At 43.9% G+C, this 26,044-nt stretch overlaps 2 protein-coding genes across 2 annotated transcripts in view; both read left to right on the top strand.

Moving 5' to 3' along the window:
- capn15 (calpain 15) overlaps positions 1-15,126 on the top strand; it is a 64,610-nt gene extending 49,484 nt beyond the window's left edge. The window contains exons 3-12 of the mRNA XM_007893622.2: positions 2,254-2,462; positions 3,204-3,387; positions 5,480-5,703; positions 6,463-6,588; positions 7,355-7,507; positions 9,107-9,268; positions 10,721-10,965; positions 11,952-12,127; positions 12,818-12,996; positions 13,507-15,126. Of these exons, the coding sequence (XP_007891813.1) occupies positions 2,254-2,462; positions 3,204-3,387; positions 5,480-5,703; positions 6,463-6,588; positions 7,355-7,507; positions 9,107-9,268; positions 10,721-10,965; positions 11,952-12,127; positions 12,818-12,996; positions 13,507-13,684 (1,836 nt within the window). The 3' untranslated portion in view covers positions 13,685-15,126. The remainder of the gene's footprint in view (positions 1-2,253; positions 2,463-3,203; positions 3,388-5,479; positions 5,704-6,462; positions 6,589-7,354; positions 7,508-9,106; positions 9,269-10,720; positions 10,966-11,951; positions 12,128-12,817; positions 12,997-13,506) is intronic.
- A 2,990-nt stretch (positions 15,127-18,116) lies between these two features.
- Positions 18,117-22,658, top strand: pam16 (presequence translocase associated motor 16). Its single transcript, XM_007893621.2, has 5 exons — positions 18,117-18,232; positions 19,648-19,732; positions 20,566-20,702; positions 21,082-21,147; positions 22,494-22,658. Exons 1-5 carry the CDS (start codon positions 18,230-18,232, stop codon positions 22,584-22,586), a joined length of 384 nt encoding a protein of 127 aa, XP_007891812.1. The 5' UTR covers positions 18,117-18,229; the 3' UTR covers positions 22,587-22,658.
- The last annotated feature ends 3,386 nt before the right edge of the window (positions 22,659-26,044 follow it).

Here is a 26,044-nt window from a genome sequence, read left to right as displayed (position 1 = left end):
TTATCCTTTTCAATAGGTGCCAGTCTTCACAATCTGATGGGACTGGAGTCTCCTCAATATTCAGCATTCGCATTTTGCATTGGATTAATTGCTTCTTCATTTCAAGCTGACTTCATACCTAAACCATTTCACACACGTGTGCATGGGTCCCACACCTAGGACTTTTTTTTTAAACAATGCATCTCTGCTAATTGTAGGCAGTTCACAGGTTCAAAGGGAATTGCTGTTTGAATGAAAATGCTATTGTGTGCTAACCTTGTCTCTCCTCCCCCCCCCCCCCCTCTCTTTTCTTTCTCTTCTCTCCTCTCCTTCTCCCCCTCCCTCCCTCTCTCTGTCTGTCTGGACACCCTGTTTACCTAAATTCAGAAAGTATTCAGTGCAAGTTAGCTACAGTCCAGAATGTGTGTTGAGGTGCTATAGGAGTTTAAACAGATTAAATCGCATTGCTTGCCATTGAGTACCCTGCAAGGCCCCCCTACTGGCTGGTGTTTGGTTTGCAGTGTTAATACGAGTTGAATGGGAAATTAATAGCTCTGAGCCCAATTTCTGAGCCAGGTACGTCTGCAGACGACAGGGCACTGCTGATGATACTAGGCGTGTATAGTATCATCAGCAGTGCCCTGGACGTCTGCACACTTACCTGGATCAGGAAGTGGGCTACTGAGATTGCCATAGAAGGTGGACTTGAATGTTGACATTTTGTTGTCAAGCACATAATAATCCTTGCATTTGATATAGCGCTTTTCACGTCGGGAGGACGTCCCAAAGCGCTTCACAGAACACACTGTAAAGTGAATTGACTGTATATTTGTGGGCGAACGCGGCAGCCAATTGCGCACAGCAATGTCCCACAAACAGTCGTAGATTGAAAATGACCAATTTATTATTTTTTTTTGTTTTGGAGGGATTATTATTAGGTGTGTGGAGTAAGGAAACTTGCTCAAGGTTTCGCCCTCTGCCTGGAATTGAACTCAGGTCTCTCGCTTGCAAAGCGAGTGCTCTAACCACTGAGCTACAGGACTCCATCAGCTTGGAGCCAGCCCAGCTCCAAGGGGACCCTGCTCACCTACCCCCTAAGGAGGGAATCCTTGTTACAGCAGAGAAATGGTTCATTTCCCACCTGATCTAATCCCTGGTAACCTTTTAATTTTTCAAGCATTTTTCTAATTCCTTTTCAAGAGAATTCATGAAAGTTGAAAGCTGCTTTTGAGTCTCTGTATAGCCTGTTTCAAGTCTCAGCCAAAAAAGCCTCCCTCCCTATTTTCCAGATATCAAACCTCAGTGGACAGAGTGCATGCAGTACGTGCTGCCTGAGATACCAAAGACCCATGGGCATTGACTGCAAAACTAGAGGTTCATTGGGGCCGTGTTAAGCTTGCACATATTTTGACAGTGAGATCTCATAACTGAACAAATTTCTTATTGTGGGATCAACGCCAGCTTTCTGTGCTCATTTTTGATGTTTCTTTTTGACACTGCAAACTTCATCAAAGACTTGGGCTCAGAGCTATTCATTTGAAATGATCCATTTGGCTCGGTTTGCTGCTAACTTCAAAAAGAGCAGCCCAGTTTTTGGATCACAGGCTATTTCAGCAACTTGTAATCGAGACCGCAGCATGTCTTGCTGGAATGGAACCGAACCTTCTGATCTAACTGAAGTCTCGCCACGAGCAGACTGAGCTCATCGTGTTGGTGCTGGGAGGGGTGGACAGTTTGTTCAGGGAGCCAACTGAGTGTAACTGCAGGACTTTCCTAAAGAGATAAAGTACTTCCCTTACTCTCCCAACACCTCTCTGTTGCCCCCTTGTCATCTCTCCCTCCCTCCACTCCCTCCCCTTGCCAACCCCCCCTCGCGCCTTCTCCCTCTCGGCTCTTGCCCTGCCAAACCCCTCTCTCGCCTACTCGCTTCCCCTCTTCCCTCTCTTGCCTCCCTCTCTTCGCTCTCTTGCTCTCTATCCCTTTGGAAAACTGACTTTCTACAGTTTCAAATAAAGAATTTTGTAATGTAGGAGGGAATTGATAAAATCAAATATATTAGTAAAATACCAATTGAGTATGAGTTTAAATCCTGACAGAGTAGATAGTGGAAAGATTAAGAGTGGAGGTGGGTAGAGGCAAGGTGTCTGGAGTAGTTGACCAGAGCATTTTACAACTGGACCACAAAGACTGTGAAGAAGAGCAGGTAGCCATACTAGTCACAGGGCAACATGCCTCCCTCTTTTATTCTGTTAATTTACCATCTCTGTTTTTTAGAACAACGTGAACTTTGTGGATGACAGCTTCCCCCCAGGCCCCCAGTCTGTGGGGTTCCCGGAGGGCGACAGTGTACAGCAGAGAGTCAAGCAGTGGCTGAGACCCCACGAGATCAGCTGCAACACCTTCAAAGATCGTGGTGTGAAATGGTCTGTGTTCAGGACCCCACGACCGTCAGACATCTCTCAGGGATTGCTCGGCAACTGCTGGTAAGTCTACGCTGCTCTCTGGTTCGTAGATTAACTCTGGGTAACAGAGCTTCTGTTCTGGAGCCTTTCCACTCTGTATCCTTGGAGCAAGTTGCTTATATTATTCTTACTGAGCTGCTTGCTGCAGTCATGTCCTTCAATCTTATTTGCAGCCTTTTGAGTTTTCGCAATGAGCACTCTCCGAACAGATATCTGTGTTCTTCCGTCCTGGATTTTGATCTCACACCATGGATAAAGTTCTGTTACAAGGTTTCCCAGTGCTGTTACAGTGAACATTAGACAGTAAATTAAGGAGTGCCCTGTGCAGCCCGATATGGGAATTAGTTCTCGTCAGCTGGCCTCAGTTGGTGGCAGTCTTGCCTCAGTCTCAAGTGCTAGCAGAACAGTACTGGGGGGTCTGCTACAGTCCTGCCTTTTGGATGACGTTAAACTGACATCCAACTGCCTGTTTCATCAGGTCAAACCCCACAACACTATTGAAAAAGACAAGGATGTTCCTCTAGGTGTCCTGGTCAACAAGCCAACAAATAAATGATTCTGTCATGAATTAATGGGACCTGCTGAGAGCAAATAACTACACGGAACAATAATTACTTGGTGCCTTTGAGATGTTTTGCTGTAATAAGGCACTATAAGAACACAAAGATTGTTAACTGAAAACTTTGTGATTAAGGGTCAGTTACCGGGTGCTGATTGATCAGCTTGCAGTGTATTTCCAGCATTTCTTTGTTGTGATTGTAGGTTTCTGAGTGCACTTGCTGTGCTGGCAGAGCGCCCTGAGCTGGTGGAGAGGGTAATGATCACACGCACCATCTGCCATGAGGGAGCTTACCAAGTTCGGTTGTGCAAAGATGGGACCTGGATAACTGTACTCGTGGATGACATGTTGCCCTGTGATGAATATGGCTACTTGCTCTTCTCCCAGGTAAGAGGCCTCCATGCTTCAGCTGTACAGTGGCCCAATTAGGCCACACCTGAAGAACAGTTATCTTGACTCATCCGTTGGAAGTGCTGTCCTCCAGATGAGCCGTTAAATCAGACTCCTATCGGTGTCTGTAGGTAGCTGTTAAGATTCCATGACACTAATTAAAACGAGAAGAAAATCTCTCCCGGTGTCTGGTCAACAGTTCTCCAGATTAATTGGTCAATCACCCGATGGCTGTTTATCAGACCTTGCTGTGTGTAAATGCAAATATTTATGTTTGGCTGCAAAAATATGACACTACATTTGGCAGCAATGCCTGTGAAGATTTAGCATGTAAGTAAATAAGATGCTAAATAGGATAGAGAAAGTAAGCTCAGAACAATATTTTCGGATGAACCAAAGCAGCATGGCATGCAGGAACATGTCTGGGAACGTTGAGGGCAATTTCAAGACAGACACCGCAAAGTATTTCTTTAAGCCAAAGATAATCAACACCTGGAATGAATTACAAGAAAGGGTGTTTAAGGCCAGGGCACTGGACCCATGTAAGAAATTGCTTGATGCTGTTGGATGAAGGTGGTAGGGTGGATATCCTGGATGAAATGAAATGCTGTACACTGTCCAGTGCCTTGGGACGTCCTCCCGAACTGAAAGGTGCTATACAAATGTAATCTTGTTGTTGTTGTTGTCAATCTTCCTTAAGAAGCAGTGCAGGTGAGCCTCCCTGGAGTTAATTGTAGAATCAGAGGCAGCACCTGATTGAGCTCCTACCAATAAATGTATTGCATATGTCACACTGTTAATTTTTTCAGCACTGCTTCTCAGTGTTTCCTTTTGGTTAGTTTCCAGAGAGTGTATAATTGGGTTTTGAATTGAGTATTTTGCTCCTGTAATTAGCTTCATAATGTAGAATAAATTATATTTCTCACACCCATTTGAGTAGCGATTCATATCTACGGTTGGAATCGGATAATTAGGGATTGCCTGCGAGAATACAATGAACCCATGGTTTGGCTTTTGTCTGTGTAAGCAACAGCCTCCATTCTGATCCACACTTGCATTTTCCAGCAGGGGAGACCATTAAATAGAGACCAGGAGTGGCTACTCTCGATGATTTTCCACTCCAACCCAGGGTGGGGGGCAGGGAACTGAGGCCAATTATAGCACTAACTGTTGCCAAGGCTGAGATCAGCTAACTCTGGAGACTAGAGATTGAAACGCATAACCTTGCGGTTAGTGTGCCTCAGTGCTGTGAAGCTGGTCATTTTATTGTATTGATCCTGTGGGTGAGTTGAAATTCCTTGAGGTACCAGGCCTGAAAATGTCTTGAACCTTCACTAATAGAGACCTTGAAACAAGATTAATTTATTGTATTACCGTCCCCTCTCAGCTTTTACTAAGAAGGCTAAGATGCCTGTGCTGCCGGCAATATGGTAACTCTCCTGAGGGGCTGTTGCCTGGCAGTCATTTATCAGACTAAGATTATCAGGGAAAAGAAATACTTTGCAGTTTTATTTCACAGAGCAATTAGAAGTGATCGCAATGTTCTTTCAAATTAGCTAGCCTGACCCCTGACAGGTTCTCTTCCACATGATGGAACATGATGCCACTTGTCCTTGTCCAACAACTGGACCCTTTTAAAGATTGAATTATTTTTTAAATTTAAGATGACTCTTACTGGAAACCTTTAACAATATTGTGTAGTTAGCAGTAAATCAGTGCTTAGTGTCTATCTGTCTTCTGGAACGTTGCACGTCGCCCACAGAATATACAGTCAATTCACTTTACAGTATATTCTGTGAAGCGCTTTGAGACGTTTCAAAGACGTGATAAGGCGCTACATCAAATATAAGGATTATTATATTGTACTGTCAGCACTGTGTGTTTGAACCACTGTACTATTCTTTATAAACATGTCAAAGTGTGTAGTCTCTGGTAGCAGAATATATTTTAGTCCGGACAAGCCTGCGGTCTCCTTTAATTGTGTATGTGTCCCTGGGTGTAACGGCAAATGTATTATTTAACAATGGTGTGCTGTTATCTGTCCTGCCCCGGGCCATATGTTTGATCCTGTTCTATTGCTCCAAAATAGGCTCAGAGAAGGCAGCTGTGGGTTGCGCTGATCGAGAAAGCCTTGGCTAAGCTACACGGCTCCTACTTTGCCCTGCAGGCCGGCCGGGCCATTGAAGGGCTGGCCACACTGACTGGTGCTCCCTGCGAAAGTCTGATGCTGCAGGTCAGCTCCACAAACCCGCGAGAGGAACCCATCGACACTGACCTCATTTGGGCCAAAATGCTGAGCTCTAAGGAAGCTGGGTAAGCCTGTTATCACACAATTCAGCACTTCCCTGTGTTACATTGCACATCCTGCAATCTAACATACCTCCTTTGTAAGCACGTTGTGGCTGCGTCTAAGCAAGTTGTCCGTCCTTTATACATGACCTGGCGCGCAACTACTGCAGTGGCTCTAAATGTGTCTGTGGTAGTTAACTTGTTCCTCATTTCGCTTCATTCATATTTATATATATTGAGTGTGTGTGTGTATATATATATATATATATGGTGCTGCTTCTCCATATTGGTGCTGTCCGCCAATCACCAACGGCCGATTAATGGTGGTATATGCAATACAACTTCCTGAGCCAGACCAATTACCACCAACAATATATGATCCTGACCACTCAGACTCTAGCTGTGCATCCACGCACAATCTAGTGGTACTGCTGTGTTCAGTGCTTGCAGTTGAGAACACAGGGAGAGGAAATTTTACTTGAAAGTTATCCTGCTACCCCTGCTGTTATCCTGCTACCCCACCTCTTCACTGGTTAGCTTAAGAAATTAAGCAGAGAATTAAGAGTGCAAACACTGGAAAGGCAGAACCAAGCAGAGCAATCAGCCCCTGAAAGAGAGGTTTCACTGCATCCTGGTGTTTCGGTGACGTGTAGAGTTATTGCTACAGGAAATGAGGAGCCTGAGCTGTACCTGGAGTGACTCTTGATGGAGGGCTACAGTTTGGATGAGTGCGGAAGAGGTGTGGGATATATGCATAGCATAAAGTATGACTCTGTCCATCAGGTTCCTGATGGGTGCTTCCTGTGGAGGTGGAAATATGAAGGTGGATGATACTGTGTACGAGACCATGGGGCTGAGGCCACGTCACGCCTACTCCATACTTGATGTGCGGGACGTGCAAGGCTACAGGTAAGGAACAACAAAGCCACAGTAGCGGAAACTTAGCCTCAGACTGTTCCTGATCACATGGTTCAAAATCCAGGAGCTTTGTACCCAAAACCACCGCACAAGAACTGCAAGGGTTTAAGTAGAAAGACCCATTAACACCTTCTCAGGGCAACTAGGAATGAGCAATAAATGTGGCACTGCTCGTGTGGCCCCCCATCCTGAGATGAGTTTAGAAAAAATGCTGCACCCACCCCTGCGGTGGAGTACAGGGTGAGAGGAGAGAGATTAATTTTGGCATTATCCAACAGCCACTGCTGTTAACACACCTCTTCACTAGTTACATTAAGAAATTGTCAGCAGAGGGTTAGTGTGAATGCCAATTGCACCCCTGTGTGAATGGAGGGAGGACTTCAATTTATATAGGATGTCAGATGACGTCTCTGAGCGCTTCACAGTGACTGGGGTCAGATGCAGAGTGAGGGAAGAAGTGACAAAGGTTTTAAAAAAGGATTTAAAGACAAACAGTGGGACAGAGATAGGGCATTCCAGAGGTTAAACAGTGGCAAAGGCAAGTTGTTCAAACAGAGTGAAGGGAACTTTACTCTGCACTAAAGCCATGACTATCACTTGACCTGGAAGTGGTAGGATTCAGTGTCACCAACATCTCTGTATACAAAATCATGAAATGATTACATGTCCAGTGCTGCTCTGGCCTTGCCCTGTTTCTGTCTGCGCCCTCATTCTTAAGACCAGTACTGACGATGCTCTCTCTCTCTCCCACTTGAAGGCTTCTAAGACTGCGGAATCCATGGGGCCGCTTCTCATGGAATGGGAACTGGTCGGACGACTGGCCACATTGGCCACCACATTTGCGGCACGAGCTAATGGCACACGGGAGCAGTGAGGGCGTGTTCTGGATGGAATACAGCGACTTCATCAAGTAGGAGCATCAATGCTGTTCACTCTGTTGTGCACTGATTTACAGATTCTGGCCAACTCCCGCTAACATTGCAACGGGAGAATGCTCTCTGCCCCGTTGAGCCATTTTATAGCAGATATTTTCCCCATCTCTTCTCCTTATGTCTAAATACTTGGAGGGCAGTGAGATGGGTGTAGGGAGAGGTGGCAGAAGGCAGGAATGGCTCGAATGTACACTGTTTAAGGAACCTTAATTTTTTTAAAATTATTAGTTTTCATGTTTCAGTGAGTAATTCAATACTGAGGGTTTTGATCACTCCTCAGTTATACAGCTCCTCCCAGTGCTGTACCCGAATACAAAAGTGAGGGTGTTAAATTTATACAAGGTGCACGTTAGGTCAGTTTGGAGTGCAGTACAGAAAAGACAGGAGCCATGTTAGAGGGTATAGTGTAGTTTAACATACATTAGGGGTTAAAGTTCTGAGGAAAGAACTTCAACAATTTGGATCTCTGATATGGAGTTGATGAGACTCACAAATCAAAAGGCAGAGACAGCCTCTGTGTGACTGTTTACAGACTGGGACCATGCTACTGCTGTTGTGATGGCACGTGGATTCCTGGATTGCATTTTTCCATTCTAATGTGCTGCTCCTCTCTGTCTCGGATACTCCCTGGGTGCTGTGCACACAGCCTTTGCCAATAACTTCACTTAATAGGTAAACAGATGCACGAATCTCCGCATATGCTTAATAGGATTTAATTGACTGGGTGAAGAGAGGGAAGAGATTATACATAATGGAAACTGCTGCTGTTCAGGTGTAAGCTCCAGCAGACTGCTCCCAGGGTAGCTGGGAAGCACAGCGGGCTGGAACTATTTGCTTTCATTTCTGGCATCTGGGCTTCAGTCCAACCTGGACAGATGGAAAGAGCTGTCCTTTGCTGGTTGAGAAATTAGTTTGATGCAACTCCCTGAGCAGACACAGCTCCAGGGTATAAAACTGCTCACCTCTTTAGAATAAAGTGGAAATGCATCCCAGAATTCCAGCTGCTGTCACACTATCATATCAAAGGTTAGAGTATATCATACCAAGGTTAGCAACAGCATAGGCTCGACGGCTAATTATTGTAATTTCTATGATTTGCCGCTGCCATTCATAGGTTGTAAGGATGCATTAGAAACCAGGCTGTTGACAACGACAACAACAAATTCCATTTGTATAGTGCCTTTCACGTCAAGAGGACATTCCGAAGTGTAAAAAAAATTGAAATGTGTCCACCCAGCCTGCTCCTTGTAATGAACTGTGAACAGTTAAATACTGACAGTTTGGCACTGATTTACCTTTGTGAACAATGCTGCCACACTTCCGGGGTTCAGGTGAGGAAAGCGGTGGCAGGCTGCATGCAGTTTTGCACATCATTCATTGGTGTTTAAGTGGCGTATGGAGGTGTGATGCATCGCTTAAACATTGGAAAATTTATTGTCGCAATCACAGCTACAGAAATAATGGGCAGCAGAGACTGGAAGCTGCACCCAAATATCTTCCAGCCTTTGCCCACTGTTCTGCTTCCCTTGTTTACTGTGCACCCTGTTCTAACCTTTCTGCTTTTATTTACTTCCCAGGTTTTTTGATTCTGTGGACATTTGTAAAATTAACTCTGATTGGCACGAGGTGCGCCTCCAGGGTATGTTCCCCAATAAAGCCAGCGGGCCAATCACTGTGACTGCACTGACCGCACTGGAGCGCACTGCACTGGAATTCCAGCTATTCCAGGAGGGAAGCAGGTAAGATGTATGTTCCCTTGTTCCCCAGTCTAGCTCAGCTCTCGTCACACCATCACAATCAAGATCAGTAAAGAGTTGGGAGAATTGGCACAATTCCCCTCTCCTACACAGTCACCAGCTACTGACTCTCCCAGGCTAAGAAAATCAGCTGCTCTCAGCAGGATATCTCTTGATTGCTTCAAAGCAGTTGGGAACCGATGTCCTAGGTGCAAGGTTTTATCTTCCCTGCTGCCATTCCACATGTACGCCGTCAGTAGGAAATCTGGCAATCCACCAAAGACTGATGTGCAATATTTTGCAGATTCAGCTTTCCCAATGTTGGTAGTGATTGACATTGCCCACAATGTGTAGTGGGAGCTCAGGTTTGATGATTTATGTTGATTTCTAATTGGCATACAATACATTCTGCATCAGTTCTCATCCTTCTCTTCTACTTGGTGCCAATCGTCTATGACTGAGGCTGGCTGACAGCCCAATTGTTAGACGAGAATGAGGAGAGTCTAATGTACAATTTGGTCTTGTTACTATTCCTAAAGATAATTTTCAGTGGTTATAACCTGCTCAGTTTGGAGAAGCAAAATTTTATTAAGCAGTGCACTTCCAGCAATACCCAAGTGAACATCCAGCTGATTAGCAACTTTCAATCTTCAGAGGAGCACAGGGTGCAGATATGGATACAGCATTCAACAGACTTGGGTTTATAGAGAGTTGTGATTCAGCTCTTTCATCAGAACAGATTGGTTAAGCTGTCAGGACTGGCTTCAGTCCATGGCTCAGAGTGGAAATAAATGGTGTGTACTCTAACTACTCAATCTGTGTGCATGAACAAGTGCTCATTTGTAAAATACCAGGTGAATCCTCCAGTTCCTGTTGCTTTGTGATGCAAGAAATAATCCTCCTCCAGACTAAACTATAACTCTGAATGAACCAATGAGCTGATCAACAATTTTTGGCAAATTGCTTTGTAACCCGCAAATCCTGCAGGTATCTGGGTGCTTCTCAAGGTCTCCCCAGACCTCCACTCGGAGGCTGATCCCCTGAGAGAGATTCATCGAATGGAACCTGTGATTGGCATCTGAGCAGTGTTCCTGTTGGTTGGTCTGAGATGTATCTGGGTACCTGATTTACCACTCTGGCTTTGTTTAACTGCATTGACTAGTTTCTGTAAGTTGACTTGTGATGTTGATTCTCTGTGAGCATCCTCTACCAATGGAAAAAAATGTCACCTCACTGTCGATTCAGTTTTAACTGGCTTTTCTGAACTTGTGTAAGATTTACAGAACTTATAGAAAAAACGGTATAAAAATTAAGGCTGTATTTAGGAATTTACCAAATTCTAGACACTCTAAAATGCTGCATCAATGGAGTAAATCTACACCCACAATGAATTTTGCGTTTAAGTGCTGTGATGAACCATCTGTAGTAGCTTATCCTCTGGTCCCTGTGTTCCAGGCGCTCTGACACATCCGACAGCCACTTGCTGGATCTGTGCATCATGGTATTCCGGGCATCCTTCTCCAGTGGGAACAAGCTGTCACTGGGACGGCTGATGGCACATAGCAAGCGGGCGGTGAAGAAGTTTGTAGGCTGTGATGTGATGCTGGAGCCTGGGGAGTATGCTGTGGTGTGCTGTGCGTTCAACCACTGGCAGATGTCGATGTCTGGATTGCCTTCCCCATCACTGTCACCAGCAACAGGTAAAGATTCACAGCCCAGGCTTGCCTAATCCACCCTGTATGTGTTTGTAACCAACACATTGAGTGCAAGGAACCTCTGGCTGCAAGTCTCCACAAGAGAAGTCTCCACATCCTGGCCACATACTCCCAATTTGCTCTTCTCAAGTTAAAGGCTTGAGATCTGAGTCTCTCCCCTACCTACCCAGATTATTATGCTGAGATCATTTCCAGACAGTGATGGGGATTTGTGCTCTCTGTAATAATCTTTGTGGTCGTTTTTAATATGTGGAGGAGTGTGTTTGTGTAGCACTTGGTATTGACACAGACTTGGTGTTGCACTGAATGCTGGGGCGCTCTCTGCCGGCGTTGAACCAGTACTGCATCATGTCTTTACAATTTTTCGTGTTTGGAAGTCATTTTCATTCCCCCTGTGGAGGTCGGAGTGGGGGTGAATGCAGGGTTCCTGCTCTTGATTGTTATCCAAAGATAGACTCCAGATGGAAGATACTTATGCAGATTTGGGGAGAATGGATTGAGTTTGGCTGCTACATTCCCCTATGATTGAATAAGATGTCACCTTATGGCTGTTCGTAGGAAATTGCTATGTGCAAATTGCCTGCCGCATTTGCCTACAATTATTCACTACACTTTACGTTGTTAAATGCTTTGGAACATTTTGACTGTGATCAGACACTATATTAAATATATCAAACACAGGGATTATTTTATTATTAGAACCTGTCTACTTTTGGGGGTGGCCTAATTTCTGGTCTTTAAGATTTTCTCAAAAATACCTTTTGTATTTGATCTAAACTGGATCACAATCAGGATCTTGATATTCTGAGCATTCCCAGAACCATTTTGAAGCGGGGGACTAAAGTGAAAGGTTTCAGTGAAGGCGTCCAGTGCTGTGTTATTGCTGTTCATTATTTTCTGTGCAGAGGTATTTTGTAGAAGTCCCCAATTGTGGTTTCACTCCAGTATTATTCCTGTCTTTCTGCTCTTAGGTGTCTCAGGTGTCTCAAGTCCCACAAGCAGTGGACGCCCTATACCCGAGTTCCCAGGACATATCCTGGCTGTGTACAGCTCCAAGCCTGTCATGGTGGAACAGATGGATTCACAACCCACCACACTGGCCGATGCCATCATTCTGCTGACTGAGGATAAAGGAGAGCGACACGAGGTAGGAGCAGCTCCTGTACTCTCACAGTGTCCTTGAGGTTACTGTTCAGGAGTGCAGTGGGAATTTAGTCTCTAAAGAATGATTGTTCCTGAGACTTTGACAAATGCGAATAAAGTTCACTCCAATCAGAGTACATTTTCTGTCAGTTCCAAATTGCTTTTCTCCCTGTTCTCCCATCTGTGCCCTGTGCTCGGGGACAGGGTGAGCTGCTTCCTGTGGTACCCATTCACACAGTAGGAGATTCCAGCAATAAAGTACTTTGAGGTATTTCTATGTGATAAAGCCCAGTTAAAAAAACAGCTGATTCTTTCTTTCTGTGTGCTCCTTCTCCCAGCTTAATTCTTTTATCTATTGACTCCTACCAGGAGCCAGATATGAATCTAATCTGTACCTGAACTGGGAGTGATGGATTGAGGGTGGAGAGAGGGAGAGAGAGAGATAAGAGGGAGCTTTAATGTATATCTAACCATTGGAGAAGCACAGATTTGCCATTTTTCTTTTAAATGCACATTTCTGGTTCATATTAAGTCGGTCCGTTTCTGTATTTCTTAAGCATCAATGTGGAAGTGTTTGTTGAGACAGCCGCACTGCATGTTACAGGTTGTTTCTGAGTATAATCAGCGATCGTTGTGAAATCTCGAGTATACTTGCGGGAAAGTAATTACATATTTCTACCTCTTCCTGGAGCAGGGCCGTGAGGGCATGACCTGTTACTACTTGACGCATGGCTGGGCGGGGTTGATCGTGGTGGTGGAGAATCGCCACCCCAAGTACTTCCTGCATGTGTCCTGTGACTGCTCTGACAGCTTCAACGTGGTATCCACTCGCAGCAGCTTGAAAACCATTGACAGCGTCCCACCATTGCATAGGTACCTGTCCTGTCCCACCTGCTGTACATCACTGCACAGGTCCCTTGTTCCATCTCAGCATACCGAGTGCCAGTTCTTTCTGAGTGTGCGCTCGTTGTGTCTCTCCCCCTCCCTCTCTCTCCCCATCACTTTCTCTCTCTCTCTGAGTGTGCCGCTACTTTTTCGTTTATTAATCTCTCTAGTGTCTTGACTATATGCGCTTTCTCCTTGCACCTCGTTGTTGGAGGTACGGTCCTTCGGGTGAGAAGCTAAACCAAAGTCCAATCTGCCTATTCAGGTGGATATTAAAAAAAACCCGTAGCACTATTTGTAAAGAGAAGTGTTTATCCCAATGGCCAACAATCCCCCTTATAAAACTGGTCATTCGCTTCTTGGCTGTTCGTGGGACGTTGTGTGCAAGTTGGCTGTTGCGATTTGCCTACAAGATAGTCACAACACTTCACTATATCCTGTGAAGCGCTTTGAGATGTCCTTCTGACATGAAATGTAAGAATTATTTCTTAATTACAGGCAAGTGCTGGTGGTCCTGTCACAGTTGGAAGGCAATGCTGGCTTCTCGATCACCCATCGCCTGGCACATCGCAAAGCAGGACAGGCCTCCCTGGGAGAATGGTCGCCCACCAAAGGAACCCACAGCCCGGCCCTCACCCCTGATGTTGCCGGTCTGCACAACCCCCGGCCTTTGTGAGAAGAGGATCTTCTGCACAATCTCTGCTGCTGACAAAACCCGCAGAATGAAGGACGGTTCAACATGCACCTCACAGAGCCATAGGCCTGTATTGCAGCTCCCAGCTCCTGTATACACCTCCCAGCCACTTTATCTAAAGCAAAAAGGCGATGGACTTTTCCATCCCATACGTAAGAACATAGTCAGAGGGGGAACCAACCAGCATTGTTCCGTTCCCCCACGATCAGCTCCCATACCTCAGCCGGTTGGGTTTTTTCTCATCAGTGTCCGCAAGAGGAGTGAGAATACAGAGCCCGCCCTGAGAAGCTGGTGAGGGATGGGAGGAAGGAGGAGCCTGTGACAGCCTGGGGGAAATAGACTCCAGGAGATGTGACAGCACTGGTGGTCAGCTGTTAATGTGGCTCAGGCTCCGTGTATTGCCATCCTCTTCTGCCATTGTTCACTCACCAGGTGAGAATGGATCAAGAGTCTGCTTCCCACCGAGGGATCCTGGAAAATCCCACTTAGTAACCCATCCCGCACTCGCCCTTCACCTGAACTAATCTGGAGACTCCACACAGTCCTCTTCTCCTCACCACCAATGTGCCTCACAATGCCATGTGCACACATGTGTGCGCGCCATCATGCACACGGGTGGATCTAGTGCAAAAAAAAAATACTATTTTTATTATGCCACCTCATAATGGCTCTAAATCTAAACCCTGTCTTCTGTCCTCTTTCCTCCAAACAAATATTTGTTCCCACCATTTAAGACATAAATGCAAAAGACAAAACTATTATGTCTGCACTGCAGTAGGTTTTCATCAATCAATAATGGTGTTGAGAAGTTTCAGTAAGGGGAGTGTCTAATTTGAGTTATCGCCAACCAGTTACTTGTCTCGGTACGTGCCTGGTCTGACTGAGGTACGTACACTGCTGGACAGGTTGCTTTTTCCTTGCTGATCTCGCCATAGTATTGTGAGCACCAAGTTTCTGTGCCAAATAGCAAAAGCAAAAATAAAATCAGAGGTTCGCTGGTGCGCCAAACATATGATTTTGTTGTGTTGCAGTTTAAGTTACGCAATCGTATTTGTTCCATCGAAGTAGTGCAATGCAGGTGGAGGAATTTGTATTGTTTTGCCTACAAATATACAGTCAATTCACTTTACAGTATATGCTGTGAAGCGCTTTGAGACGTCTAGAAGACGTGAAAAGCACTATATCAAATGCAAGGATTATTATTATGTCCAGCAGGGGGAATAGCACTCTAGGGGCCCTCAGAATGTGAAGGGTTTAGATTAACAGCTTTATCTTTTAAAAGAAGACTGTTGAGATTTTTGTGGGGTCCCAGGAAATAAACTTAACGACTGCAGCAAAGTCCTCCCAGAATTGCCTCTGTCAGCAAGTGTCCGCTGTCAGCATTGAGCTTTAAAGCCACTCGTCCAGCACAGTAATCTAGTGAAGATGTAGAGATCGGGGGCCCAAAGTTGCTCAGGGAGTTTGGTTTAAAATTTAAAATTTTGGTTTAAAGTTTAAGATCTTGCTGAATTTTGGAAAACAGTCTCAAAATTCAGTTGTAATTTGGCAGGTGATTTTCTGCAGTTTTCTGGGACTACAAATAGTCACTTCAAATTAAGATTGAATTTAAGACTTTCTCAAAATCCCACATGTTTTTAAATTTTAAGACAATGGTATTAAATCTAAGAATATGGAGAACTTCAGGTCTCTAGGGTCAGATCTGAGTGAAGTTTAAGTGCCAGGTCACATTATGAGCGCATTTGATAGGAATGAGTAGCGTTGAATTTGCAAAGCAAGAACGACAGTGAGATGATAAGGTCTTAGTCAAGAGATGCAAAGACTTGAGATAAAATCAAGATGGAAAAAAAAATCAGAGAACATTCTTAATCTAAACTTTTTTTTAACTTTTTCTGTGAGAGTGGAAAGAGGCTGATCAAACCTCATGTCACAATTTTCAGCCCAGCAAGCGAACCCTGTCCGCACTTCCCTACAACTCTCTGTTGTTTATTTGGGAGATCCGAACATTATATCGACCATAGTACGAACAGAGTGAAATGTTCGTGGAACAGAAATCCTGGATTTCTTTCAAATAGAGTGTAATTTTTTTGAGTGATGATTTTCTATGATTGCAAATAATTGGTTTCTGATTAGCAACAATGCCATCCTTATACACACAGTACAGGACTCCTAGAGGCACAGCCAGTGACTATCAGTATCCCATATCCCACATTTGCTATTGCTCTCTCTGTCTTTGTCCCTGTCTCTCACCCAGCCCCTCCTCCATCCTTTCTCTGGAAGCTGTGAGAAACTGAGCCAGCACAATGTTATATGTTGACTTCGGGATAAGGGATGGACTATCTGAGCCTCATAATCCCAGGAGTTATGTTGTAAAACTGGAATACTGGAATGTCATTTGGAGAATTTTATTGATTTTAGAGTATCTATATATAAATATGAATATATATATATATGTATCATGTAGTTTGAAAACCTCAGGTTCCAATGGACCAAATAAATTTTGTTTTTTAATTGAGTTGTAAACACTTTTGTATTTGATGGGCATGTGATGGGGCATTAAGTGTGTGTGTGAGATTCTAGGCATAGTAAGGACTAATAAAGTCCTTTTTTTAATCCATAAATATAAACCCTGTTTAGCTTTTTATGTCAAAAGGGAGAAAAAAATTCTGACTTATTTATTGTCTCTACACTGTAGACAATTATTAGATTTATCTTTCCACTGCGGCAAAAAATCCAATTGCATGCATGTGCTTGAGGTAACTTGTAATGCTTAAAGTACAATGCTAGAATCCTTGTGCAAGCGCAAAATTAGTTTCACAATGTGGTGCACATGCATTCCTGGAAACCAAAGTACACACCATCTGAGACACAAGAATTTATCTTAGATCAAATTTGGTAGAAATCATTTTTTTACTGATGCACTTTCACCAAATAGCAGGTATGTATCAGTGAAGTTAGGTAAAAACTGACCAATGGTACATGTGCATGTGTGCACGTAGGTTGTGCATATACAAAGAGGTTATGCATCCTTGTGGAGGTTATACATTGAGATAAATTAAAAGAATGGCAAAGAGAAGACGTTCTAAGGGGATGGACTTCATCTGAACAGAAATGTCTTTACCGAGTGACTAAATATTATTTGAGTAGGTCGGGGGCAGTAGAAAGTAAGCGGGGAAAGGAGTTGATTGAAAACAAGGAACTGAGACAAGCAATGGACAGTGATCATGATGTGAGTGTAAATACTGATCCATAGTAAGAGAACATAGTATTGGGGTTTGACTGCGACCAGAAATAGCAGCAGCACAGAGCACAAGTGAGGCTAAGCAATGGAAATGGGGATAATGCATACAAATGTCAAGGATAATTGAACATCACGCAAAATATTGGCTGTAGTGCTAACTAAAAAAAATTGTCCCATCAGGTGTTATCACTGCAGGCAAACCTGTTAAAGCTATCACTTCTATTCAACAACCACCTGTTGTCCACAGCCAGTCCTGACCGATTTTCCATAATTAGAGTCGGATCACAGCACATTACGAGCGTGAAATATCTCTCAGCTGCTTCATAGTAATTACTATCCAATGTAGTTGTCGGAAAATGCAGAAACCAGCAGGAAATGAATGATCAATTGTAGCTGGAGGAAGTGTTAGCGAAAGCAATGGGAGAAACAACGCGTTGAATGATGTGATGGGATTCTTTAACGTTCACCTGAACTGGCTCGCTCGTTGGATTTATCGCCGGTTACTCTCTTGACGAGCGACAAGGCAGCGCTTCCACCACCGTCGCGCTCACAGTCGGCCAAGACCCCGAGCTCAGAGTCCCCGAGATAGACATTAGACTAAACCCGCATCGTTCAAGAGGTGAGAGGGTTTCCAACCGAGCCCCCGCCTCCTCTGAGAATAAGCCGGGAATATGTGCCGGAGCATCGATGCGCGCGAAACGCCCCAATCGCCCACAGAATGTACGGTCGATTCGCTTGACCCGATGTCCCGTGAAGCGCTTTGAGACGTTTTTCCGCGACCCGATCGGGCTCTGTATCAAAAATGCAAGGATTACTAATATTATTGGAAGGCCATGATTATTATTCCTAATAATATTATTATTCATAATAATAATAATAATATTATTATTATTAAGACGGGGCGGTGAGTATTGCCGTCGCCTCCAGCAGGGGTCGCTGCACAGAGCACACAGCCCATCGGTGGTCACTGCGGCGACTGCAACCGACCCACCGAAGCTGAAACGACGTGCGCGTCGTGAACTCCTCCGGCCGCGGGGCGGCGCTGTGCGATGGCGACCAGAGAAGCGGCGACTCCTGTCTGGCGGCGGCGGCGTCGTCGTCGTTTCCCCTTTGACCCCCCCGTGACTTTGGCTCCACAGTCAGCCCGCGGGAGTGTACCCGACCGAGAAGCTTCCAGAAGGGGAGAGAGAGGGGGAGGGAGGAGCCCGGGAGCCCGGGGCCGGGCCCGGTAGAGAGGGAGGGAAGGAAACCGGTTCGGGGAGAGAGACGAGAGGTCCCCGGAGCGTGACATGGTGAGGCTCGGAGGACATGTGGGGGTGTGTGGGGGGGGGGGTTGGGGGCTGCTCTGAGGCCACAAAGCTGCCTCGGGGGGAGGCAGTGACTCGGGGGGGGGGGCAGTGACTCGGGGGGGCAGTGACTCGGGTGGGGGGTGGCAATGACTCGGGGGGGGGGCAGTGACTGGGGGGGGCAGTGACTCGCAGTGACTCGGGGGGGCAGTGACTCGGGGGGGGCAGTGACTCGGGGGGGGCAGTGACTCGGGGGGGGGGGGGGGGGCAGTGACTCGGGGGGGGCAGTGACTCGGGGGGGGGGGGGGGGCAGTGACTCGGGGGGGGGGGGGGCAGTGACTCGGGGGGGGGGGCAGTGACTCGGGGGGGGGGGGCAGTGACTCGGGGGGGGGGCAGTGACTCGGGGGGGGCAGTGACTCGGGGGGGCAGTGACTGGGGGGGCAGTGACTCGGGGGGGCAGTGACTGGGGGGGCAGTGACTCGGGGGGGGGGGGGCAGTGAAGCTGCTGCTCACCGAGAGATTGAATTATCATTAATAATAATAATTCTTAATATTAATAATAATTATTATTATTGTCTATTATTATTGTCAATTATTATTATCATCATCACTGTCCATTCCACGTGTTACTGTTCCCGGTCACTCGTTAGAATAACGCACCAGAATAGAGACATCCTCTCGACGCGAAAGGCGCGACGCAAGTGTCATATTGTTGTTGTTGTTGTACAGTAATGTTAAGTTGATGTTCAAAAAGTCTCTTCACAAATTGGGCCCTGTGCTCTGCAGCTGAGGGTCTGAGGGGTATTGCGGTATTATTTAAACAACCTCTACCGGTCGGTTAAAGATCCCACAGCGCTCTTTGAAAAGAGAAAGGAGTTTCTCCTGGTGTCCTGGCCAACAATTCTCCAGATAAATTGGTCATTCACCCCATGGCTCTGTGTAGTTTTGCTGTGTATAAATTAGCTGCCGCGATTCAATAGTCCGTACCCTTAACAGCAATTTTCTGTGAAGCACTTTGAGAAGTTTCAGTATCATAGGCACTGTATTTCAATATATTAAATTTATTGATAATGTCCTAATACTGGTTATTCCTCTTGTTCACTTAGGCTGGTGATATTAATTTTCTGGGGGTAATAATCCCTTCCAAGGAATAATAATAATTTGGTGACTCAATCCACAACTGTTTGTGGGACACTGCAGTGCGCAATTGGCTGTCGCATTTTGCTCCCAAAATATACAGCCGCGACACTTTACAGTATATTCTGTGAAGCGCTTTGAGGCGTCTCGAAGACATGAAAAGCGCTATATCAAATGCAAGGATTATTATTAATATTATAAGGCACTATATCAAATGCAAAGATATTATTATTTTATTATTAGGAGGAATTGTGATCTCATTGTCTGCAATTTTCTAATTTTAGGCCAAATACCTGGCTCAGATAATTGTCGTGGGTGCCCAGGTTGTGGGAAGAGCATTTGCTCGGGCTCTGAGGCAAGAATATGCTGGTGAGTATTAAATGGGATGACTGACGGAAAAAGTAATTCATCCTGGTATACTTTGTTTGAAATCACTAAAGCTTTAGAAATTTAATAGCCAGTGCCTTCAAATTTTTATTTAAAAAGCCTGTTATTTTGGGAAATTCAAAAACTTGACATTTGCCCAAATAGCTCAGTGAGAAAGATACCACAGTAACCCAAGCAGATTGGAGTGTCTTTCAATCAGGTTCCCTCTCGTGATCCCTGTCCAGAAAAAAACATTCATTTCATAGCTATGTGTGCAAATTGCGTTCATCTACAAAATACACAGTCATAATAAAAGGAAAAAAGGAGTCAAAACAGGTGAGATGGAAGGCTTCAGGGAGGAAGTGAGAAGAGTTAAAAGGGAGGGGAATAGAGGCTGAAGGTCCAGCCATTGATAACCCTTTACACTCCACATTATGTTAGTGGCTGAAGAAAGTTGCTTTAAAGCAAACGATGCATCGAAATGAGCTAGAACTACAAGTCTTGTGATGACCTGTGGCATCATTCATAGCACCTATCCTGCTTGTGCAAACAACTCTTGCAAAAACAAATCTGACTACTTTTACACGAATGGGAGTGTAGAGCACCATGTCTATATTGTCCCGTATGTTTGTGATTTGCTGTAATTCTATTCATTCGAGTAACTCGGCTATGAGCTTTTTTTTAATCCTTTATGACAATGAGGAATCTGGGGGAAATATGTGTTGAGATAAGACCCAAATGCTTGCACCACAGTTTGGTTATAAATGAGATGATTGTAAACAATGACTTATGTATGTTATGATTTATGTATCCTGAAATTTTCTACTTCACTGTAGCAAGTAAAGCTGCAGCTGAAGCCCGTGGACGAGCAGGCAGACAGTCCGCTGCAGCCTCCAGCATTTCCGGAATGACATTGCAAGAAGCACAGCAGATCTTAAATGTCGCACAGATGAAACAAGAGGAGATTCAGAAGGTAGGAGTAGGGTACCAGCCGTCAGTAACAAGAAGATATCAGGAGAAAATCAGTGTTTGAAACCCAGAAAGGTAGTTGTAGCCCGTTAGAGACCTACACTTGGCACTCTTTTATTTAATCGATACTTCTGTTGTCATTGCTGCTCTGAACATCCTCTCATGTTTTATAAAGCATTTAGAGACATTTACATGAAAACTGCTATATGAATGCAAGTTGTGTTGCAGGGCTCAGGTTTGAGCCCACACTGTAGTGTAGTCAACTTCAAAATGGCAAAGAGCTGAGATGATCCACTGGCATTCGAACAAAGAATCTGATTCCATGTTCCATTTCCCTCTGCCTGATTCTAACCAAAGATGTTTTTTCTTCTCATTGTATGCAGAACTACGACCATTTATTCAAAGTGAATGACAAATCAGTGGGTGGATCATTTTATCTACAGTCAAAGGTAAGGGAAGCAGTGAATTGTATACTACTTCTGATATCAAACTCAAGTTCTAGCATTCTTTAACTTTTCTTCCAACTCTTTTCAAAGAGTCGGCACAGACACGATGGACCGAATGGCCTCCTTCTGTGCTGTATCATTCTATGATTCTATGAGGTCTTAAAACTTTTAAATCTGAAAAATCAGACAAACTTGTTTAATTTTATAGCAGGTTCTCTAGCTAATAGTAAAAATTTTAAATCCAAAATATCCATCTTGTCTGCTGTGACTGTAATTAAACCACATTTACTGTATTTTACGATTTGATGCTTGAACCGCATTTAGAAGAGGGGGAGGCTATCTATAGCTGCAGTTCTTCATTAGAGACTAACTTGAATCCTGTCACTGATATTTCTGAGTAGCATATACTACAATGCAAAATTACATTTGTATAGTGCCTTTCACATTAGGAGGATATCCCGAAGAATTTGACAGTCAGGGATTTGGACCCGGGGTGGGGGTTGGGATCGGGTGGGGGGTGGGGGGGGATGAGGATGGCCGAAGGCTTAGTCAAAGAGGAGGGCTTTGAGACGCGCTTTGAAGGAGGTAAGGAAGGGAGCGAGATAAAGGGAATGTGGGATCGAGTTCCATAGGGTGGGGGCAGAAAGGCTGAAGGCCCGGCCGCCAATAGTGAAGCGAGCTGGGCAGGCAACATGGAGGAGGCCAGAGCCTACTTAGCAAAGGGTGCAGACAGGTTGATATAATTAGATAACTCCAAATAAATTACTTTCTACAGATTTAATCCACCTCAGACTCAATGAACCTATGGAGTAATAATAATTAGCTTTGCATTTGATGTAATGACTTATCAGATTGACAAAGTACTGAAAGTGCTTAACAGGACATTTACTGAAAAGTATAGTGACTATTTATATGTAAGCAAACCCACAGCCAATTTGTACACAGCAATGTCCCACAAACAACCATGAAGTGAATGATCCATTTTATCTTGGGGGTTGTGGGTCAGGAAGGAAGTCCCTTCTCTTTTCAAATTAGTGCCATAGGTTCTCTAACTGCCACCAGAACAAGTCGATAAGATGCAGTTTAACATCTCATCCAAACAATGGTACCACTGACAATGCAGTGATGCCCCAGTGATGACTGGCATCCTCGATTATGAGCTCAAAGTCCTGACATGGAGCCTAAACCTACAACCTTCTGAGGCGAGGATGCTACTAATCAGTTGTCGACAACTTTTTGAGAGGTCATTTTTTCTCCAGCCCCACAAGCAAAGAACCACAGTAAATCATGTAAAGATTGAGATTAGTGAAGTTTATTTTGTTTTAAAAAGTCATTTGCTGCCTTTTCAGGTTGTGCGTGCAAAGGAGAGACTGGATGAGGAGCTGAAGATTGAAGAAACAAACGCATCGCAACAAAAGCAAAGCAAAGAGGCTGAGACATGACACATTACACCTGTTCACTCACCGTAGGACTATATTATAAATGTATAAAATTAAACATAGAAATTAAGAGGCTTTCAGTCCTTGATTTAATGGTTGAGGTTAGTAGCTCTGTTCTACCACTAGATGGTTGGTTTATCTCATTGGTCATTACAGTGACGATTTGGAAAACCTCTGAAGTTTTGCTATTGAAATGATTTGAGGTTTGATGCAATAATTGAACTGACTTTGAGAGGTTGGCTCTGAATTAGTCTGGAGTTTAAAACTGTTGCATTTGATTTACATCCGAATATTCGTCAGAGTTAATTATGATAAGGAATGAACTAAGTTCGTATTCCATAAGTATTAAACAGGCACTGATGTTTTTCATTATGTGCTGTAGAGCGATTTCTGATGTAATGTGATCTATAAATGACACTTGTTTTTATAAATATAATTTACTCTATTTGTGCCAAATAATGAAGAATATTTGGGTCTCACCTCTTGAGTGTGTAATTCTTTCAGGAAATTCCTAGTTTCTATGAAGCCTACCTGTTACCTTACCTCTGCCTCACTGGTTTGAGGCTATTGGGGGTAAAGATCTCCACATCAAGTGAACACTAATCACTAACTTAAGTAGTAGCAAACTTTTACTCTATTCACATTTGAAAGTGTTGTCTAACTTTTCTTAACAACAAAAAAAGTGCCAGAAAGTTATTCTCTTGGAGAGTAAGGTACAGAGATTGGTAACTGAGAAGTTAAATGCATTAGCATTTTCTTTCATTGCCTAGTTTAAAGACAAATGTTTGTCAGAAGAAAGCACAGACTGCCTCACATAAAGCAGAAGTAGAATTTCCAATTGAAAATGAAGCATTGTTTAAGAGCAGTAAATATAAAGATAAGATTGTGTCAAACGGACTAAAGGTGTGAAAGACGGACAAGGTCTTAGATGGAGACCACATCGAGTACTTTGTGACCATTTGCATTGGTTGAGTTCTGCAGGAACATCTAGTTATATTTGAGTTAACATTTAGTTAACGTTTGAACTTGAGGTGACATGTAATGCATATTGTTGTATTAGGGAGTTTTTGTCATTCACAATTGGCCAACTGCCTAATACAGAGCCTGGCTATGACAATCTTGGCGGAGGTAAGCAAGATCATCATGTGAGTTAGAATGTTGTGTGGGTGTCATCTTGATTCGGTTGTTAGAACTCTTGCCTCTGAAACAGAAGGTTGTGGGTTCAAGCCCCACGTTGGGACTGAGCCCATAGTCCAGTTGGACATTCTTGTATGTGAAGCTGAGCAGTATTCAGGGGGTTCTGCGTGAGGAGCCTCAGAACAGGAGAGGCCAATGTCTCATTGATGCAGCAAAAGGAGATAAATCATAAATATATATTTTTAAATTGTCACCATTATATTCAAAATATCAAAACACTTTTCACCCAGGGTTACCAATGTGAGTGTTAAATGTCACAGCAGTATAACATAATGGGTGATTTCTGAAATTAGGGCAATAGTACATTGGAATCCTTGATGCTGACATGAGGTGTGTTAAATGGGAACGAGTTTCCACAACCCAGTATTAACATCCCTCACCTTGATGAGCACAAAACAAATTAAAAATGTATAATAATGATAAACATAATAAAGGGGAAACACAATTTAAAACAGCTGAACAGCTTTTGCTATTAATGGGCAGAAAGGCTTTGAACACAAGAGTAAGTTAACAATTTAAACTTTATTATTTTTTTCATATTCTGTAGTGTTCCTCTTAAGAGAAATTCAACACTAGGCATCAGCTTTGTATTTAACAACTAATGCTAAACAGCTAGACTCTTCCACTGGAGCCAGATGAAAGCTACATATTCTGGAATAAAAAAGGCACTTGGAACTGTTAAAATACTGCTAGGAAAACTCTGGAATGTGCAATAATCCGATACAGACCCAGTCGGGCCTTGTCCAAAAACGACTCACACACTGTACAACTGACTTTTTACAAAGCTTAATCTGTAATCAACAACAACTTGCATTTATACAACGTCCTTCACATGGATAGCGGCATGGAGCACTTGAATCATTTTGCTTATTAATGCTAGAGAAAAAAACACATCAACTCAGGTCTAAGTGTGGTCAATGGCAGCTAACACAGTGTGCAGAAAGATAAATGTTTCCTTGTCTCGCACAAAAATAAAATTTACAAACTACTTATGAACCGAAACCGAGGTTTGGCAAGCAGCACACTGTAGCTGGTATGCTTTGTCGCACGCATGGATCTCAAACAGAGAAATATCATTATCTAATTAACAGGTGAGCAGAGTACTACACATGGCTTGCTTTGGTGTTCGAACTACCATTGTGTTGAGTAATACTCTTTGTCATTGGTTTCTTTGTCGTTGGCTACTTTGTGCCAAATTATTAGCAAGGCTCCCCACAAAAGTTACAGTATTTGGACTGATTGTAGTCTTCCCATTGGCAATTGGTTATTCATTTAGCTGCACATACTTTGCATTGTAATTTGCCACAAAACAGAGTCTTAATTTCATTGGCAGTTTTTTCTTTTAGGTTAGCTTGTAGTCCTTTTCTACTGGCTACTTCTATTTGATAATTTGTCCATTATATAATCTGACTGGCTGTGTTATTTCATTGACTAGATGCTGAAAAGTGTATATATTGGCATGTCCCTATAAAGCAACATTGCACAGTTATATGATTGAAATTGGTGATTGGCCAGTTTGAGAAACCATAGCCATCCGTGGTCTTTCAATGTTGAATTGGAGGCAACTTGTATAAACAATCAATCAATTAGAGTGGCTCAGATATCCAAGTTTAGTTTGGTTCTTTTAAGGACAGTCCGAGAGCACAACGTATATTGGTGCTACGTCTCTTTGACATGTCCTTGGCTAATACTTCAGGATCTCAAGAGTCGTAAGGATACAGTTTAACAAAAGAACAAACTATGCCAGCAATAGTCAGCACATTTAGAAGAGGTGTGTCTTTATCACTTATATTGAGCATTGGTATAATTTTGCACTGAAAAAAAGGGCTATTTGTTGCATCTGTCAGCACTCTTTTCCATAAGGCCCTCCTATCTTAGGCATCTCAGAACTAAAGCACCAAATGAGGTGCATTTGTTGTGCTGTTCTCTAGTGTTTCCTGCAGTCCCACCTAAACTAAAACATTTCTCCATTGACTGACTTCAGAGCCATGTACTTTGCAGGAACAGACAAATTGTAAATCCAGCTGCAGCCTCACCACCCTGTCCTGCCCTTGGGACACGAGGCAGCATACATCTCATTGTGAGTTATTCATCAAGAATGCACACCTGTTCCTCACTCACTTTTGTGCAATTAAATACCAGTACTCAGGCACTCCATGCTGGCGTGCTCTTACACGCAGAGAGAAAGAGATCGCTTAAGCAAAACCTCCCCCTTTCTAGACAGCCACTGACTGCTGTGAACTGCATCCATTGAGAATTCCTGA

This window comes from Callorhinchus milii, unplaced genomic scaffold, assembly GCF_018977255.1.
Source record: "Callorhinchus milii isolate IMCB2004 unplaced genomic scaffold, IMCB_Cmil_1.0 Scaffold16, whole genome shotgun sequence".
Taxonomy (NCBI): domain Eukaryota; kingdom Metazoa; phylum Chordata; class Chondrichthyes; order Chimaeriformes; family Callorhinchidae; genus Callorhinchus; species Callorhinchus milii.
The sequence above is the reverse complement of the archived record's forward strand: the minus strand, read 5'-3'. Positions and strand labels throughout refer to the sequence as shown.

Coding starts and splice junctions, on each gene's coding strand:
- pam16 (XM_007893621.2), top strand. Junction 19,733..20,565: donor TCTGAGGCAAGAATATGCTG/GTGAGTATTAAA, acceptor ACTTCACTGTAG/CAAGTAAAGCTGCAGCTGAA. Junction 20,703..21,081: donor AACAAGAGGAGATTCAGAAG/GTAGGAGTAGGG, acceptor CATTGTATGCAG/AACTACGACCATTTATTCAA.